Source organism: Petaurus breviceps, unplaced genomic scaffold (assembly GCF_028583685.1).
Source record: "Petaurus breviceps papuanus isolate PSGF00001 unplaced genomic scaffold, PetGlider_PUasm1.0 164, whole genome shotgun sequence".
Classification (NCBI taxonomy): Eukaryota; Metazoa; Chordata; class Mammalia; order Diprotodontia; family Petauridae; genus Petaurus; species Petaurus breviceps.
This window is the reverse complement of record NW_027185735.1, coordinates 13,472,991-13,490,095: the sequence shown is the minus strand read 5'-3', so window position 1 is coordinate 13,490,095 and position 17,105 is coordinate 13,472,991. Positions and strand designations below refer to the sequence as shown.

Genomic DNA, 17,105 nt, shown 5'->3' with positions numbered 1-17,105 from the left:
GGGCTGGATAATTAGATCTTGGGATCATTAGCATAGATAAGATATTTGAATGCCTGGTAGCTGAGGTGTATACCAACTTAAACAGTATAGAATGAGAAAAGGACTCAAGACAAAGCTTTTTTTTTTTTCCCCTCATGGTTAGCTGGCATGACTAGAATGAAGATTCAGTTAAGGAGACTGAGGAATCATGGGACAAATAGGAAGAGAACCAGAAGAGAATACTGTTGTGAAAACCTATGGAGAGGAGAATATTAAGGCAAAAGGGCCCTCAATAGTGTCAATAGCTGCAGAGAGGTTACATTAGATTCAGCATTTAAGAGATCACTGTTAGCTTTGGAGAGAGTAGTTTCAGCTCAATGATGCGATCAGAAGCAAGATTGTAGAGAACTGAGAGTGAAAGGAGAGGAAGATGGTATAATCATTGTAGATGGCCTTCTCAAGCCATTTAGTCACAAAAAGGAGGAGAGATATGGGATGATGGAGGGCATGGGCAGGTCCAGTGGAGGGTTTTTCAATCATGGTGACACAGAAAGTAGGGAAGCAAGTAGTAGACAGGGAGAAATCAAAGATTAGTGAGAGAATAAAGATGATAAAAGGGGGAAATCTGATAGAGAAGATGGGATAGAAAGGAATCACTTAACTTATGTATGCCTTGACAAAGAGAAAGGCTTTTTCATGTAAAACAGGGGTGAAGAAGATGGTGGGGGAAGTTATTCAAGGGATGTGTAATGAGGAAAAAAAGGATGGGGACTCTTAGTGAAATACCTCAATTCTTTAAATTAAATATCAGGCAAGGTTCTCACCTGAAAGGGTGGAAGAAGGGGAAGTCATGGAATATTTGAGGAATGAAAAGATCTGGAGTCTTTGTGGTGAGTGAGTAATATGAGTAAGTGAAGTGATGGATTAGGGTGTAGAAAGATCAATTTGCTGCAGTGAAGGCCCAGTTGGGATTATATAACATAAATTTGTAGTGAACCCATTCAGCATAATTTAGTGATTTTCTCTAACTTCATTAAACAGCATGAAAATAAGAACAAAACAATATGTAATGGGAGTAATCCAAAGGTATAAGGCTTCATGGAACAAGAGCTTTGAAATGGAAAGAGGGCAAAGAGATTCTAGAGGCTAGTGTAGAGTTGCACTGGTTTACCAACAGATCATAGTTGGGAAAGGAAAGGGTTCAGGGGTCATAGCCTAGGAAAGAACTCAGGGGTGTAGGGATTGACAAAAGTTTTACTTATCCATAGCAAAAGAAGGATTTTTTTAACAAGGACAAGCACGGAAAGCACCTTGAGGTGGTTCAGTTAAGTGAAATTCCCATCAGTATCCACCAGACAAAAACCCCTTCTAATTTTCTTTTTGCTGAATGGCCAATATATTTTCTAATCTTGGTAGGGGAGGTGGTGAATTGGTTGAGGAGGGCATGGTGGGAAATGGATGCCTCACAGTAAGCAATTACCATTTGCAGAAGCATCACAAAAACAACACCACCAAAAACACCCCAAAAAACCAAAAACCCACCAACAGAAATATGAAGGCCAATCCAGGCTCACCTTCTTTTGAACTATCCATCCCCTATTTCAACAAGCTCAAGCTCATTATGATAAAATCTTGCACATTGTAAAGCTAACCCTATTATATGCAGAATAAAATATAAAATCCTCCATTAGTCGTTTGTTTGTTTTTTTGCTTTTTTGAGGGCAATTGGGGTTAAGTGACTTGCCCAAGATCACACAGCTAGTTTTTGTCTTAAGTGTCTGAGGCTGGATTCGAACTCTGGTCCTCCTGACTCCAGGACCAGTTCTCTATTCACTGAGCCACTTAGCCACCACATCCATTGGTTGTTCTTGTCCCGCCTTCCCCTGACCAGTCCCCAGCCATGCCCTACTTTTCTTCCTTTCTAGTCCTCTTGCCCCTTTTGTGATCTGTTGACCCTGACCTCATGGGTAGTCCTAGAATAGGACACTCCATCCCCAACTCGATATTTTCACTGACTATCTCCCTCCTCATCTCTGCTTCTTGGATGCATTGGTTTCTTTCAAGTCTCAGCTAAAATCCTACCTTCTACAGGAAGCCTTTCCAAATGCCTCTGTTGAATCCCCAATCTATTATATATAGATATACATGTATGCACAAACACACATATATGTACACATACACACATGTACATTATGTATTGTGTTGTTTGTGCACAGCTGTTTGCATATTGTCTCTTCCATTAGACTGTTAACTCCTTGAGAGGAGGGACTATCTTTTGTCTTATATCCCCCAAGCTTAGCATAATTCCTAGAAGATAATAGGTGCTTAACAAATCTTTATTGACTGATTCAAAGTTATAAGACTAATAGCCATTTCTTCAATAAATGAATGTTCAAAGGACGTGAACAGGCAAGTGTCAAAAGAAAAAAAATCTAAGCTATTAACAAAAATACGAAAAATACTCTAAATCACTTTTTTTTTCTGTCACGTCTGGTTCTTTGTGATCCCATTTGGGGTTTTCTTGGCAAAAACACTAGAGTGGCTTGCCATTTCCTTCTTCAGCTCATTTTACTCATAAGGAACTGAGGCAAACAGGGTCAGATGACTTACCCAGGGTCACCCAGTTAGTAAGGGGCCGAGACCAGATCTGAACTCATGAAGATGAGTCTTTCTGGCTCCAGACCAGGTACTCTATCCATGGAGCCACCTAGATGCCAAATAATCAATTAGAAAAATTCAAAATAAAAATGATTTCAAAATTCTATCTCACATTCATGAGACTGGCAAAGATGACCAAAGAAGAAAATGACAAATGATGGAGCAGCTGCAGGAAAGCAGGTACATTAGTGTGTTATTAGTGGGGCTATGAGTTGTACCAGCCTTTGTGTAATGCAGTTTGGAACTATATTTTCAGAGAGGTGAGCTCATTATATAACAGCCAAATGAATTAATAGCAGAAAAGGATAGTCTTTAATTCTCTCACTCTGTATCCTTCTCCTACCAACTTTATAATCTGGCTGGGCAGGACAAGCTTTTCTGTCCAAGAGACATGCAGAAGTATGGAAGCACATTGCACCAGAGCGATTTCAGGGAAATCAGAGGAAAATATCATGGATACAGCAGAGGTTAGTAATGAGTAATGTCCTATCAGGGACACCAAAAATTCTCTAACATCGGGCATGTTCTATCCTTTCTATCTCCTGAAGGAATTGTTACTAAAACTAAGGCATAATTATAAAAAGGAAGAAGGGCATATGATCTACAGGACAATAACATATAAACTGTTTAGATGAGGGAATTAAAAATAAATGCCTTTTAAGCTTTAATTCCACTAGAATTACAGAGACTAAAGAAGGAATAGATATACAGAATGAGTCAAAGAAAAAACATCTAGAATAGACTGAAAAAATAAAATTTAATAAAGAAAATAATACGAAAAAGTAATTCTTTGCAAAAAGTCATAGAAAACAAAAAATTAATAAGCAAAAGAAGTTGAAGGGAATGAGAACTTTAATCACCAACTTAAATGAAAAGAAAAAAGAGGAAAAGAATTAGATAATTAAATAGAGGATGAATACAGAGAAGTACAATAGACCAATGGATATCAATTTTAAAATTTTATATAAAATCCTGTCAAACTACAGCAATTCTTTTCTGAAGTCATTTTTGCTTCGTTGTTGAATCTTTATGGTACCTGAGAAGGCAGCGCTCGCTCTCTCTCTCTCTCTCTCTCACCACCACCACCACAGACACTTAGTGAAGCCTACAAAGTTTTCTACAATGCTTCAGTATAAGGTGAGCTTTTTTCTCCAGAAGGGAAAGGAATGGACTTGCTCCACACCTGCTTTAAATAACAGCTAGCTGGATGTAGAATTAAAAGGAACCTTAAGGATTGTATTTCATAAAGCTAGAGGGAATCTCAAAGGTGAACATTAGTCCATCCTTTTTTTTTTAATCACATTCAAATTTTTTTAAATTGATAAATCTTATTTCCTTCCAACTTCCTATCCCACTGAAAAAATAAATTAAAAAAATTCCATGTAACAAATATATGTGTATATATGTACACATATAATCAAGCAAAACAAACTACTTCATTAACTGAGTTCAAAGAATGTCTCATTCTGCAGCCTGGATCCATAATCTTTCTGCCAGGAGGTGGGCAGAACGCTTTTGCAAGATGAGAAAACTGAGGACCAGGTAGGTTAAGTAACATGCCCAAGGAGGAAGAAACTGATTTTCTTATCAGTTTATGTACCCTGCTTATCATAACCTAGTCAGTCGAGAGACTTGAGGCAGCTAAGTGGGGCTAGAGTGCTGGGCCTGGAGTCAGGAAGACCTGAGTTCAAATCTAGGTTCATATACTTACTAGTTGTGACCCTGGCTAAGTCACTTAAACCTCTGTTTGCTCCAGTTTCCATTATTGTAAAAGGGGCATGACCTACCTCACAGGATTGCTGTGAGGGTCAAATTAGGCAGTGTCTGGTATATAGTTAGGTGCTCTGTATTTATTCCCTTTCTCTTCCCTGGTCATTTTCTATGGTAGATCTCTTTGTAAAGAAAGGGTTAGCATGGGGAGGAACTAGTCTAATGCCATCTTCAAAGTCAGGTTAACAGGTTGACATGGTGAATTTTATGTCAAGAATTGCAACAACAGCCATGTGATATAAAAAATTATGTCCTGGGAATAAATGTGGAGCTGACAATCACTGTACCATTCTGAATAAAAAGAACTGAATGCAAACAACAGCCCAATAATCTAGCCAGAGCACTTACAGAAAGAGTTTATAGAGGTGAATGAATTACAGTTGTAAAGTAAGTTCTTGTTCTGGAATGGAGAGCAGGGATCTGACTTGGGGTACTGAAGGACTTGAAATGATTCTTCTGAAAAAACAATATAGTCCAATGTCACCCCTTCCCACTGGTCAACTGAGTCTGGTTTAAAAATGCTTTGAGTCTTAAGGTATTGTTTTTACTCAAAATCTAGGATTCTAAGACAAAGTTAAAAAGGGAAATGATTGTTTTGCACTTGGAAACTCTATCAGGAAACCTGATATAAGTGGGTTGAGACTGGGATGTGGAAGCAGTTTGAGGGTAAACTGCCCAGAGTTGGCAAGACACTATGCAAAATCAAGTTTGTTTGAAATGCACTGGTTAGGCGTATTTATTTGAAAAACTTTTAGGTGAACGATCCTTTAGTGGAGAGAATTGGGAGAGGAGAGGGAGGAACAATGAGTAACACTATGCAGTGGGAAAAGCACTGCCTGGAGTCAAGTCAAGAAGCATTTATTAAGTGCCTGCTGACTAGGTGCCAGGCACTGTGCTAAGCTCTGGGGATACAAAGAAAGCCCCCCCCCCCCAAACAAACCCCAGTCCTTGCTCTTAAGCTCACAATCTAAGAAGGGAGACGAACGTGCAAAAACCTATGTACAAACAAGATAAAACAGGATAGGTTGGAAATAATTTGTTGATTAAGGGGGTTGGGGAAGGGCTTCTTACCGAAGGTAGGACTTTAGCTGAAAACTGAAAGAAACCAGGGAAGGCAGGAGGTGGAGATGAGCAGGCAGAGAGTTCCAGGCATGGGGAACAAAGAAGCTGTAATATTGTGAGATGGAGTGCCAAATGCAGGGGATGGCAAGGAGGGTAATTACTAGATCTTAGTGTACATAGGGGTGAACAAGGTATAAGACTGCAAAAGTAGGGGGGATCAGGTTATTAGTGACTTTGAATGTAAAATAGGATCTTTTATTTGAACTTACAGGTGATGGGGAGCCATTAGAGTTTACTGAACTAGGGGGGTGGTGACATGACCAGACCTATACTTTAGGAAGATAAATTTGCCAGCTGAGAGGAGGTTGGGTAGGAATAGAGGCAGAGATGTTTCAAATATCACTTCTCACACTTCTGTGACCCCAGGCAAGTCACCTAACCTCTCTATGTCTCAGTTTCCTTAGCTACAAAAAGAGGAGGTTGGACTAGATGGCTTCTGAGGCCCCTTTCAGCTCTATATTTATGATCCTTCAATCCAAAAGAGTGAGGCCATCTGCATTAAACAGGAATGTGTGGAAACCAAGGTTACCTAAACTGTTTTCTTATTCTCCCTAAACTTCTGAAGCTAAATTCTAAGTGGGGGGGAGGAGGGAAGTAAAAAACTATGAAGGGGTTACTTCTATGACACTGCCTCTCCCTGAACCTACCTGATTGCATTTGTTTCCTTCATTCCTCCATACTTCCTCCTCCATGTGTGAACTGCAAATTTTAAAAAACATTTTGAGAAATGTTTTTTTGTGTAATTTTATAATAAAATATTTTATCTGAAAGTGCAAAGATTTGCTATGCTACAATTTCATAGGGTTTCAAAAAATCATCAAACATGCAGAAGCCTTCAATATCAGATGATCTCTCTGAAGTGGCCCTTCAAAAGTTCCTACTTACATAAAAAAAAATATTGGTTCTCTCTGCAAAGGATCACGTCACTGACTCCCAAGTCTGCACTGTTTTTATGCTGAAGCTAAGAGAGTAACAGATAAATTCACAATCTTAACAAAATGACTTCCACCATACCCACATATGAACACACATCTTTACAGCAAGCAAGTTATTTGCTTTCCTTATTCTTCTCTTCCACTTCTTTGTCCTCACCTAGATTATTATTGGAAAAATGTCTGTTTGTGGTCAATTGCTTAGATTGTAGCTCCCTCATGGTTTCTTGAAAGCATCTCCAAAAGATGTCCCTGAATGTTCACTTTTGATCTTTGGGTGATGTTCAGTACAAAAGAATATAAATACTAAAAATATCTTTAGGTGCATTGGAATTTTTTTCCTTCCCTTTCTTAATTCCTGGAAGAATATAATTGTTCATACCAAGCTTTATCACTGTTTTTGCAGTCTTCACACTTTGACTTTTCTTTTGCAGACACGGTCTTCTCTCTCTCAGAATGCTGAGAGAACTTGGCCAAACTGGCATTAGAGTCTGGGTGCTTCTTATCCTGCTCAGAAGTCTCTAGTCCAAACTCTCTTTAGAACAGGGGTTCTACTCATGTCTCCAAATTGTCCCTTCCCTTAACCTCATTATGCCATGGCTTTTCAAGAACATTCATTCTGGCAAAATTAGTCCTCTTGGTCCAGGTCCAAGTGTCAGAGAGGAAAAGTATGGACCTTTGATTACATGATAGGGTCTTCTGGTCATAGCCTACAGAGAATACTTGTTGACTACTGACTTAACTGGTGTAAGTGGTTGGTCAGTAAGTGGACAACAGCTTAACTTCCTTCTTTGTGTTATGGCAAAATAACATCATTTGAATATATCAGTTCCAATTACATTGAAGCCATTTGTTTGCAAAACAATTCCTTGATATTTTTTTAGGGAAGCGTGGTAGAAATAGGTGGGGAAGAATGATTTTGTGGGATGGAGGAGAAAACACTGAGTGCCATGTTTAGGGGAAAAAAAGCTGTTGGGCAGAAATGGGCAGAGTTTTTGACACTGCTGTGTTTCAAAGCTCTGTGTTGTCCTGGAAGGTTTCCCTGGTTAAACAGCCCACCCTGAACCGCAGTGCAGTGACATTAAAAAGGAAAAGTTGGGGCAGTGTTTCTGCTCTATGATACCCAATTTCCCTGGCTCTTGGGCTGTGTTCCCATGATAGGACAGGAGTTCTTTTCCTAAGATCAGGAACGTTTCTGAGGTCCCAGTATGTTCTGCTAAACTGGCATTTTCTCCTCCTTGGAAACAATATTTACTACAAGAGACTAACATGTTATTTCTCCAGTGAGTCTACAACAAAATCACCCAAAGATTTTTTTACTGCATAGGTTATCCTTGGCCTGCATTTCAAGGGAAGACTATAAAATAATCTGGATCTTTTAAGATTCCTTTTGGCTATAAATTTGTGATCTTTAGTAATATATAAAAACTTTGGGTCCTTCCTCTTCCTGCTCCATTTCCTCCCTTTCTCATCTCTACCATCTTTTTTGTCCCCTTTCCCTCTTCTGCCTTTTCTCTCATCCTCTAATTGTCTCTTCTCCCCCTTTCCCCTGCTTTTTCTCTTGGTCTCTCACTTTTTCACAGTCTTCTTACCTCTTTTTTTCACTCCTCTCTCTCCTTTGGGGATATCTCTTCATATCCTACTGTCTTTCTTCTGGCCTCTGACCCTCATCAGGCTTCTTCTCTTTCCTTTACTCTTTTCTTCTTTGACTTGATCCCTTTCCCTCCTCCTCTAAAGAATCAATACAAAGCCCAATGCTGGCTTGGTGCTCCAGAATGGGGAAACATTTTGTTTCTCCCCATAGACTCCATCCACCAAACTATGAAGTTTGGAAGTGATATAGACCATGCTCTGAAGGAACTTATAATAGAGAGGGGAAGAATGAGCATGTATGTAAATAACAAATGCACAGCATGAGATCAAAAATGCAAAAGAAAAGCACAAAGTTCTATGAGAAATTTAAGGGAGAGATCATTTTCAGCTTGGGGTGGAGTGGTGAAGAAGGCTTCCTGGAGGAGGCATCTGAGTTGAACCTGACTAGGAAGGGAAGGATTTCCATTGGCAGAGATGGGAGTGAGAGGAAGTAGTCCATGAACAAAAAAGACAAGAGATGAGAGGGCAAAACTCAAGCAGGAGGTGCAAAGTAGTCTGGTTTATACTTCATTTGGCATAAAATTTTAACTGGAAGATCCCTCCTCCAGGCCCTCCCCCTCCTTCCATGCATGATTTCACCCTGGGACTTTCATTCTGTGGAGGAGCCCAGTCAGGTCAACTCCACTCCCTTCTGGGCTCTGCCCAAACCAGCCCCTCTCAGGTACTTCCATTAGCAGGTGGAGAAGAGGGACTGTTGTTCTTATTACTTGTACATCAAGAATAAATGCTTATTTCCTTTCTTTAAATCCCTAGCACTAAGTTCCCAGCTTAATAAGCATTTCATTGGATTGACTTTAAGTAGCAGCAACAGAAATTATATCTTTGTTCTCCCAATCTGATGCATTTGCCTGACAAAGGGAACACTTCCTTGGACGATCATAAGAATTTCCTAATTGGTCTTTTCCTCTCTCCAATCTACCTTCCACACAGCTGCCAGATTGTTCTTCCTGAAGCACAGACCCAGCATCACTGCCTGCTCCAGCTCTAGGGACTTCCTCATATGTTTAAGGATAAAATACAAACCCCTATGCAGAACCAGGCTACTTTTCCAGGCCCAGTCAAAATGCCCTATTTTCCAGATGGGATTCCTCCACACCTCTGCACAAGCTGGGTGTCCCCTGGTCACTTATGCTTTGCAGAACCCCTGGGTTTATTCAAGGCTCAGTTCAGTTCAAGTACCATTTGCTAGGTAAACCTATTTTAATTCCCCAGCTGCTAGTGTCCTCTCTGGCAGAACTTATTTCATACATATTTTATATTTACTTAATCGTGCATATGTTGTTCCCTTTCTACCACTCAGAATGTATGCTTCTTAAAGGCAAGGACTGTATCCCTAGAGCATAGTACAGTCCCTGGCACATAGGTATTTAATGATTATTGAATGAATGAGTGAATGAGATTGCAATCATGGTAAAATACTAGGGCAATAACCTTCTCTTCCTCTTGCACCCATTCTTTAGTGTCAAGACAAGCCACTTATAAATAAGATCATGATTCTCAGAGGTTTCCTTTTTGATCCTTATCTTTTCACAGTGAGGCCCTCAATAGAAAAAGCTCACCATTTACCACCATGCTTCAGCTGCCTTCTCACCATGAAAGTTCCCTCTGTTCCTGTGGCACCCTGATCACATTGCTAAGTTCCTCCAGGAACCTCCATTTTGACAATGGTTCTCAGCCCTGCCACCCTTCATTCCTTTTCCAGTTTTGCTTTGGACTTTCTAGACTTCACCATCATGCTCCTTGTGGGGTGACTCTCCCCCTCTTATACCCTACAGCCTCCCTCCCCACAGTGTTTTTAGCTCTCTTATATGGGTTGTTTTCCCCCTTTAAAATGTAAGCTCTTTGAGGGCAGGGACTTTTTAAAAATTGTATTTGTATTTCCAGTGCTTAGCATGGTGCCTGTCACATAGTAAGTGCTTAATATTTTGTCTATATATCTTTATGTATCTATAGCAATAGATCACATGAGAAGTGATGGGGGCTTGAATAAGGATAGAAGCTATGAGAGAAAAGGGAAAGATGTTTTCAACAAATTTTGTAAAGATGGAACTGATAAGACATGGCAATTGTTTGAAGGGCTGAGGGAAAAGAAAGAAACATGAAAGACTTCAAGATTTTGAACTCAAGTATCTGGTACTAGGGAGTTTCTGATCAGTGGAGATATCCCCTAAGAGCAGAAGAGGTCTAATATATTGGATTTAGGGTAAGAGACTAGGGTTTGAATATCATCTCTACAACCAACCTACCTGTGTGACCTCAGACAAATCTCTTACCCTCTTTGGGTCTCAGTTTCTTCATATAACAAGGGGGCTGGCCTGGATGATTTTCTTAGGTTCTTTTCAGGTCGAAATCCCATGATCCTATGTTAGGAATGTCCCCACTAAAGAAGCTTCCTTTTTTTTGGGGGGGGGGGGGGGGGGTCACTGCTTCTCTGAGTGAATTTTCTATTTGGATAGAGAGGAGTATTGATGTATATAGCTTTATTTTCAGCTACAAGAGATTGAATTCTTGTTAAGTCCAAACATCTGGATAAATATTTTACATTTCAGACACTCTGGGTACAATCTCTTTTAGTGGATTTGACAGTGGCAGCAGCAGCATCTGGGCTACCAAAAGTGGTGCCAGGAAGAAGGCAAGATTCATGCTTCTACCCCACACAGACATAGAATGTCTTTGTTTGCCGAGTAGAAATATTCCTTACATTTCTCAAAACATGATCCAAAAATTAATATATGACAAAGCCCCAACTTTCTCTCTTAATGATGGGTCAATATAAACTGATTAAACACAAAATGCAACTAAAATTATCTTTAAAAAAGTCTAGACTGTTCATGAACATGGGCTAATCCAGAAACTCCTTTCATCATTTACACGATCAGAAAATATATCCAGTATTGAGATGTGGTTACAAGTCCTTTAGAAGCTTAATCTAGTAGCCATCATCATCATCCAGGTCACAGCCATAATCTGAAATGCATAGAGAAAACACATATTACATGTGTTACAAAAGAAGGAAAACAAAAATGCATCACTGTTCATTGACAATTATATTGCCTTCTCTCCATATTCCCTCAGATCCTTCAAGTCTCATCTTGGAGCCCTACAATCCTAGACCATTTGAAGCTAGAGCGTTTTCTCCTACTCTGAGTTAACGGTATTTACTAGCTCTACGACATGGTGCCTCGTGACATCTTTTATATCATCATTATTTTTTCATCAGTAAACAAGCATTTATTGTATGATTACTAGGTGCCAAGCACCATGGATACAAAGAAAAACAAAGTAAAAACAGGCCTTGCCCCAAGGGGCGCGCTCTCTAAAGGGGGAAGACAATGCGCGAATGACTGAGCAATGCAAGAGCCACACAGAAGATGCTGATACAGCTGCAAGAGGAAGGCAGTAGCAGCTGAGGACACCAGCAAGGTCTCTTAACTTATACCAGCATTGTTTTTTATTGATAGAATACTGAAGCCCTGAGGAGATAAGTGCCTTTTTCAGCTACTGAACGATAAAGCCGGTATTCAAACATAGGCATTCAAATCTAAGCCTTCTTACTTAAAACTGCAAAATGAAGATAATATTTTTATTACCTACCACAAAGGGCCACTGTCTATAAAATGTCTTGTAAGAAACTCTAAATGTGAGTAATTTTTATCATTATTTTCCTATGTCCATACAAAGGAAAACAAACATTACTGAGAGTTTTCAATGAACTGTGTGACTTTGAAAGCATACTGACGAATAGTAGTGTGCTGCCCAAGGAGCCACAAAACTCAGACTGGGTGAAGGGTGCTTATAACAGCAACAATAACAATAGCAACGATGATGGTGATTATCACTACTGATGGGGTGCTTGGGATCTATATTTGTAACATCAATTTGTAAAATCACACTCCTCCCCCTTTCCCTCCTCCCCCCAGCTTCAGAGCATTAACTCTGCCCAGCAACTACTCATGAATTATTTATCTCAGTTTGGAACAATAACAAGCTTTCCTATGAATCCTTCACAAAAGTATCTATAAACATTCCAGCTTAGGCAACTATTATTTCCCCTTGTATAATGTCCACCTGCCCCAATGAATCCTTCAGGACCCTATCTCTGGGTTAACTCCTTAGCCTATCATCTACACATTGAGTCTCCATTAGCCTTGGTTCCCAGACATCAATCTTGTCAAGCATGACACTGATGGGTGGCAGACTGGGCACTTCTCAGTCAGCCCTTGACTGCTAGCTGACAGTGAAGTTTCAAGCCTAAAACCACACCTCCAGGTAAACCCCCCTTGGACAATACACCTGCACAATTACATTAAAAATGCATGTACCTTTAAACACTGGCCCCATCTTAACTCCTCCCTAATCCCACCCTTAATCACTCCGTTAGCATAATTGGCATGGGTTCTACTATGGATTATTCTATAAAAACCTTAATTCTACCCTTTTTAAGGTTGCAGGTCCCCTAAAGGACTCTTGCCTGCTGTACAGCCTAACAATAAACTTGCAGGTCCCCTAAGGACCCTTGCCCACTGTAAAGCGTACAATAAACTTTTACAACTCTGACTCCAAGTTGGCTTGGGTTGAATTCTTTCCAGACTGAATCGCAGGCTTTCTGGTCTTAGATAAAGATCAGAGTTCCTACTGAACCTATTGGGAGATATCCCTCATCACTACTACTATCAGTAAGATGGTATAATATGGTAGAAAGCATACTGGACTTAAGAGTCAGGAAACCTAGGCTCAAACCCCAGTTCTATTACCATGTGATCATGAGCATCCCTCACCACAATGGTTTCCTCATAGGAGGATGGGTCTTAGAGTACATGAAATGATAGTATATGACTAAGAGAGGACAGAAAAGAACCTTTATTTTGCTTCTGGATTGTTTTTTTTTTTTTTACCATCTCCACTAATATCTTATTTTTAGAGATTGCAATTTTATAGATCAGGAAACTGAGGCCCTGAAAAGGGAAGTGAATTGTATACAGACTTGATTGATTGGCTTGTTGCCCTTTGTTCTCACAGAGGACCAAAATGACATCACTGTGCTAGAGTCAAGTTTCAATGTGTCTGATTGTGGCTGGTCAGACCAATTCAAGCTTGGAATTCTGCACCACAAATAGTCTGGCCATGTTGTTCGAATGTAAAACATATGCTTGCCAAAAAAGATTGTTTTATGTTTTCATACAGACAAGGTTAATATAGAAAAGCAAAAGATCTAGCAGGGCCTACCAAACTAGAAACATTTTAAGCAGATAAAGAAGTAGGGATAATAACACTTGTATTACATACCTCACAGGAAACTGTTGTGAGAAAAATGTTTTCTAAAGCTCACACCATAAAAATTGAGTCATTATCTACTTAACTCTATAAATTGAAAACTTAGTTATAAAGCAATAGCATCTTATATGTGTCATGTGACTTATACTTTCTCCAAAACTTTTTCACATTTAAAATCTCTTTAGATTTGAAACTGAGAAATATTTATTGGAAAGTATGGCTTAAGTTGCCTTTTTTCTTTTTAACTGATCAGTGACCTGAAATATTCTCATCATTCAAGTTTTGTGATAAGACATGTCTTAATGATAATGGTTTACATTTTTATAATGCCTAATGGTTTATAAAAATAGTCTTTAAGTATAAATACTATGATTCCAACTTTGGAGATTCAAACTCAGGTCTTTTGACTCCAAGTCCAGCACTCTTACAACCATAATGAACTGTGCTAAGTCAGATAATATACCACTTATTATAAGTAGTCCAACTAACTGCGTTAAGTCCAAGGAATTGCATTTAGCACTATTCTTCATTTCACTTCCTTGAGACATGTCAAGACTATGAACCAGCACTACGTACCATTTCCTCCCATTAACTGAAGGGCACTCATGCAATGATCCTCCTCTTCTTCTATCTCGTCTTCTTCGACATCATCTTCATGATTATATAGCACTGGTCCACTTTCAACAACAATATTTGGAGACTTTATGAGGTCTGTAGCCTGTGTCTGTGAATTGAGAAGTGATACCTACAAAGAAAAGAGATAAAAGTGGCCAGGCTCCTTCTGTATTGATCCTACCTAAGCCAAAGGAAAACTGATATCAATTTCTTAGGCTCCTGTGAGTTCTAGTATTTGAGAGGAAGTGATAAGAGACTAGAAACTGATAACTCCCTGTCACTTTTCCCACAGTTGAAAAGGATTTCAAATTCAAATTTTTTAAAGCTAGACCAAACTTCAGAGCAAAACCGAATATGAGACAAGTGGCCATCAAGGTCCTTAAACAATAAATTCGCTGGGTGTTATGTCAGCTCAGAGGATGGCTCATGAGAAGACCTCTTCATATGGAGTTCCAATAAAAATAGAACATGTGCTATTAGCATCTTCACAGAGGAAAAAATGAACTTTTGAATCATTTCACGTAAATTAGGGACAAGAGGAAAAAGGTGGCAGAACTCAGCTTATTTTGCTTCTTTCTTTCTGTCATCTCCAAGGAATTCTTCCTTCTTTTGTTTCATGATTAAAGTTCTAGGCTTTATAGTTATTTATTTTTGAGGGGAGGCGGGAGGTCACACAGTTAAGTGTCACGTGTCTGAGGCTGGACTTGAACTCAGGTCCTCCTGACTCCAGGGTTGGTGCGCTATTCACTGTGCCACCTAGCTGCCCTAACTCTATTTTATGGAAACAAAACTCTGGCAGGTTCTTTAAAGTCTGAAGGACTTCAAGTAGATGTCTAGAAAAGGGAGTTTTAGCAGATCTCAAGGACAAGATGAGCCAAAAGTGCAATAGAGAAGAAAAAAAAATTAATGTGATCTTAGGGTACACTAAAGTGAGCTGCATTTGGGCATCCAAATGGTAACAAGGATTTATTCAACTTTAATTCTATTCCAGATGAACCTTTTCTCAACAAAGCAGGTCAGTCCTCCCTCCTCCCATCAAGACACCTCAATCCCAACCCTGCCCATTCTGGCAAACAGAATGTCAAACTAAAATGCCTCATTGCTCCTGGGAGCATTAGCCTTCCCATTTTCAAGCTTTGTTTTGACTTCTGAGCTATCAAAAAGTGCTGGAAGGCCAAGTTATCATTTGCAGAAGACTTGACATATTTACCCATTATCTTTACCTATCTAAAAGGCTTCCAAGTAGAATAGCAAAGTGTAAAGTACTTAAGTGGATCTATTATTTTTAAAATGTAGAATCATAGGATTTATAGTTAGAAGAGACCTTGGAGACCATCAAGGGACTAGTGACCAGTAGCTAGTGACTAGTCCAATCTACTAATTTTAACAGATGAGGAAATCAAAACCTAGTTTAAGTTAATTGTCAAAGGTTATGTAATATTCACATCTCTTGCAAAGGTATCAGCTCATGCCCTTACTCACACAGCTTTACATTCAAGCATGACAGGTTAAGGAGGAAACAGACAAAAGGACCATTTCTTTCTCTGTTCCTTAGGGATGCTATCCAATACCTTCAGAAAAATTCAGGCCTTTAAAAATTGTTTAAAATAAAGACCATCAAAATCCTGTTGAAAAAAATTTTCTGAACAAGAGTCAGACAACATGGCCAGAGTGTTGGTCTTTAATGGTATGGTTCACACCATTTTATCTAAAACCAGTAAAGACTACAGCAATAGCTCAACCAAAGAGTTTCAACATTAGACAGCTCAGATGGAAACTAGTATTCAAAGCCTGGTGTTTACTTAAAAGGAACTCAGGAAGATCTAGAAAATTGTATGTGTTTTGCTCCTCTCATGAAATCCTACCCAACTCTCTAAATGCACGTGGGGAAGGAGATATAAAACTTAGAGATCAACATTGCAGAGCAGAGCTATCCCCTTGGTCAAAACTTGTTAAGATGTGTAGAGCTTATTTTTTTTTTTAAGCAATTGGGGTTAAGTAACTTGTTCAAGGTTACACGGCCAGTTATTATTTCTGGGTGTGGTGTTGAGTATCTGAGCCCAGATTTAATCCAGGTCATCCCGACACTGGAGTCAGTGCTCTTACTCGCTGAGCCACCTGGCCGCCCCTAAGCAATTGGGGTTAAGTAACTTGCTCAAGGTTACACGGCCAGGTGTTTCTGGGTGGGTGCTAAGTGTCTGAGTCCAGGATTCGATCTCCAGGTCTTCTCAACACTGGAGCCGGTGTTCTTACTCGCTGTGCTACCTGGCCGCCCCGATGTGTAGAGATTATTAACTTGTAGGTTCACACCTTCTGTAGGGGAGGAAAGTAATCATATTTCCTCCTTTGACAACTAACTGTTCAGTCTAAATAAACAAAGATATACGTCTGTCATTGAAAGACTTTATTAAGTAGTGTAGGCGTCTTTTATTATCAAGACTCTGAATACCAGATATTGGAGTTAATCAGACCCATATTTTGGATAAATGTTGTTCCAGATTCTTTTATCTAATTATCTTTACTCCCTTCTTCAGGACATCTTCTTTCCTCCTGAAGCAAAGAGCCAAGATAAGTACCCAGTAAAATGAATATCTGTCTCAAAGAACTGTAACTCAAGCCAGTCCCCCAGAGACTAGGACCAGTTACTGCTCTGGGGGAGGTAGTATTTCGGTAATGTCTACCCAGGAAAGAGATCGATAGTCAAAGTCAATGCTTTTAACTAACCTCTCTTGTTGGAGTCTTTTTAGCTGGTTGTGTAGAAACCAATGGTCTCAATCTGTAAAGAAAAGAAAGGCACTTATAAATGAAAACAAGAACAATCTTAAGGGCATAGACTCATTTCATATTTGGATCATCACAGTGCTGAACTAGCATATTGAAGGCACTAAATAACTTTTGATTTTAGATTTTTTTAACATTAAAAAAGGCCTATGTTTTGTAGGATTTTTTTGAGATATAAAAAAGACAATTTTTATTCTATTAAATTTTTAAAAATATTTTTGTAGGATTTTTAAAAAGCAAAAGTGAATGCTGTCATAGGTTTTCTGTATCTATTGGCATAATTATGTAATTTTGGATGTGTTGTTATTAATGATTAGACTA

The 17,105-nt window shown here is 39.2% G+C and overlaps 1 protein-coding gene and 1 long non-coding RNA gene across 2 annotated transcripts in view; one reads left to right on the top strand and one right to left on the bottom strand.

The window, feature by feature from the left end:
• LOC138156873 (uncharacterized) overlaps positions 1-12,677 on the top strand; it is a 56,911-nt gene extending 44,234 nt beyond the window's left edge. The window contains exon 2 of the long non-coding RNA XR_011167238.1: positions 11,190-12,677. This is a non-coding gene — a long non-coding RNA (uncharacterized lncRNA). The remainder of the gene's footprint in view (positions 1-11,189) is intronic.
• Positions 9,971-17,105, bottom strand: part of BRF1 (BRF1 general transcription factor IIIB subunit) — a 176,553-nt gene continuing 169,418 nt past the window's right edge. The window contains exons 16-18 of the mRNA XM_069082346.1: positions 16,728-16,779; positions 13,965-14,133; positions 9,971-11,081 (exon numbers count right to left, since the gene is read on the bottom strand). Coding sequence (XP_068938447.1) covers positions 11,044-11,081; positions 13,965-14,133; positions 16,728-16,779 — 259 coding nt within the window. The 3' untranslated portion in view covers positions 9,971-11,043. The remainder of the gene's footprint in view (positions 11,082-13,964; positions 14,134-16,727; positions 16,780-17,105) is intronic.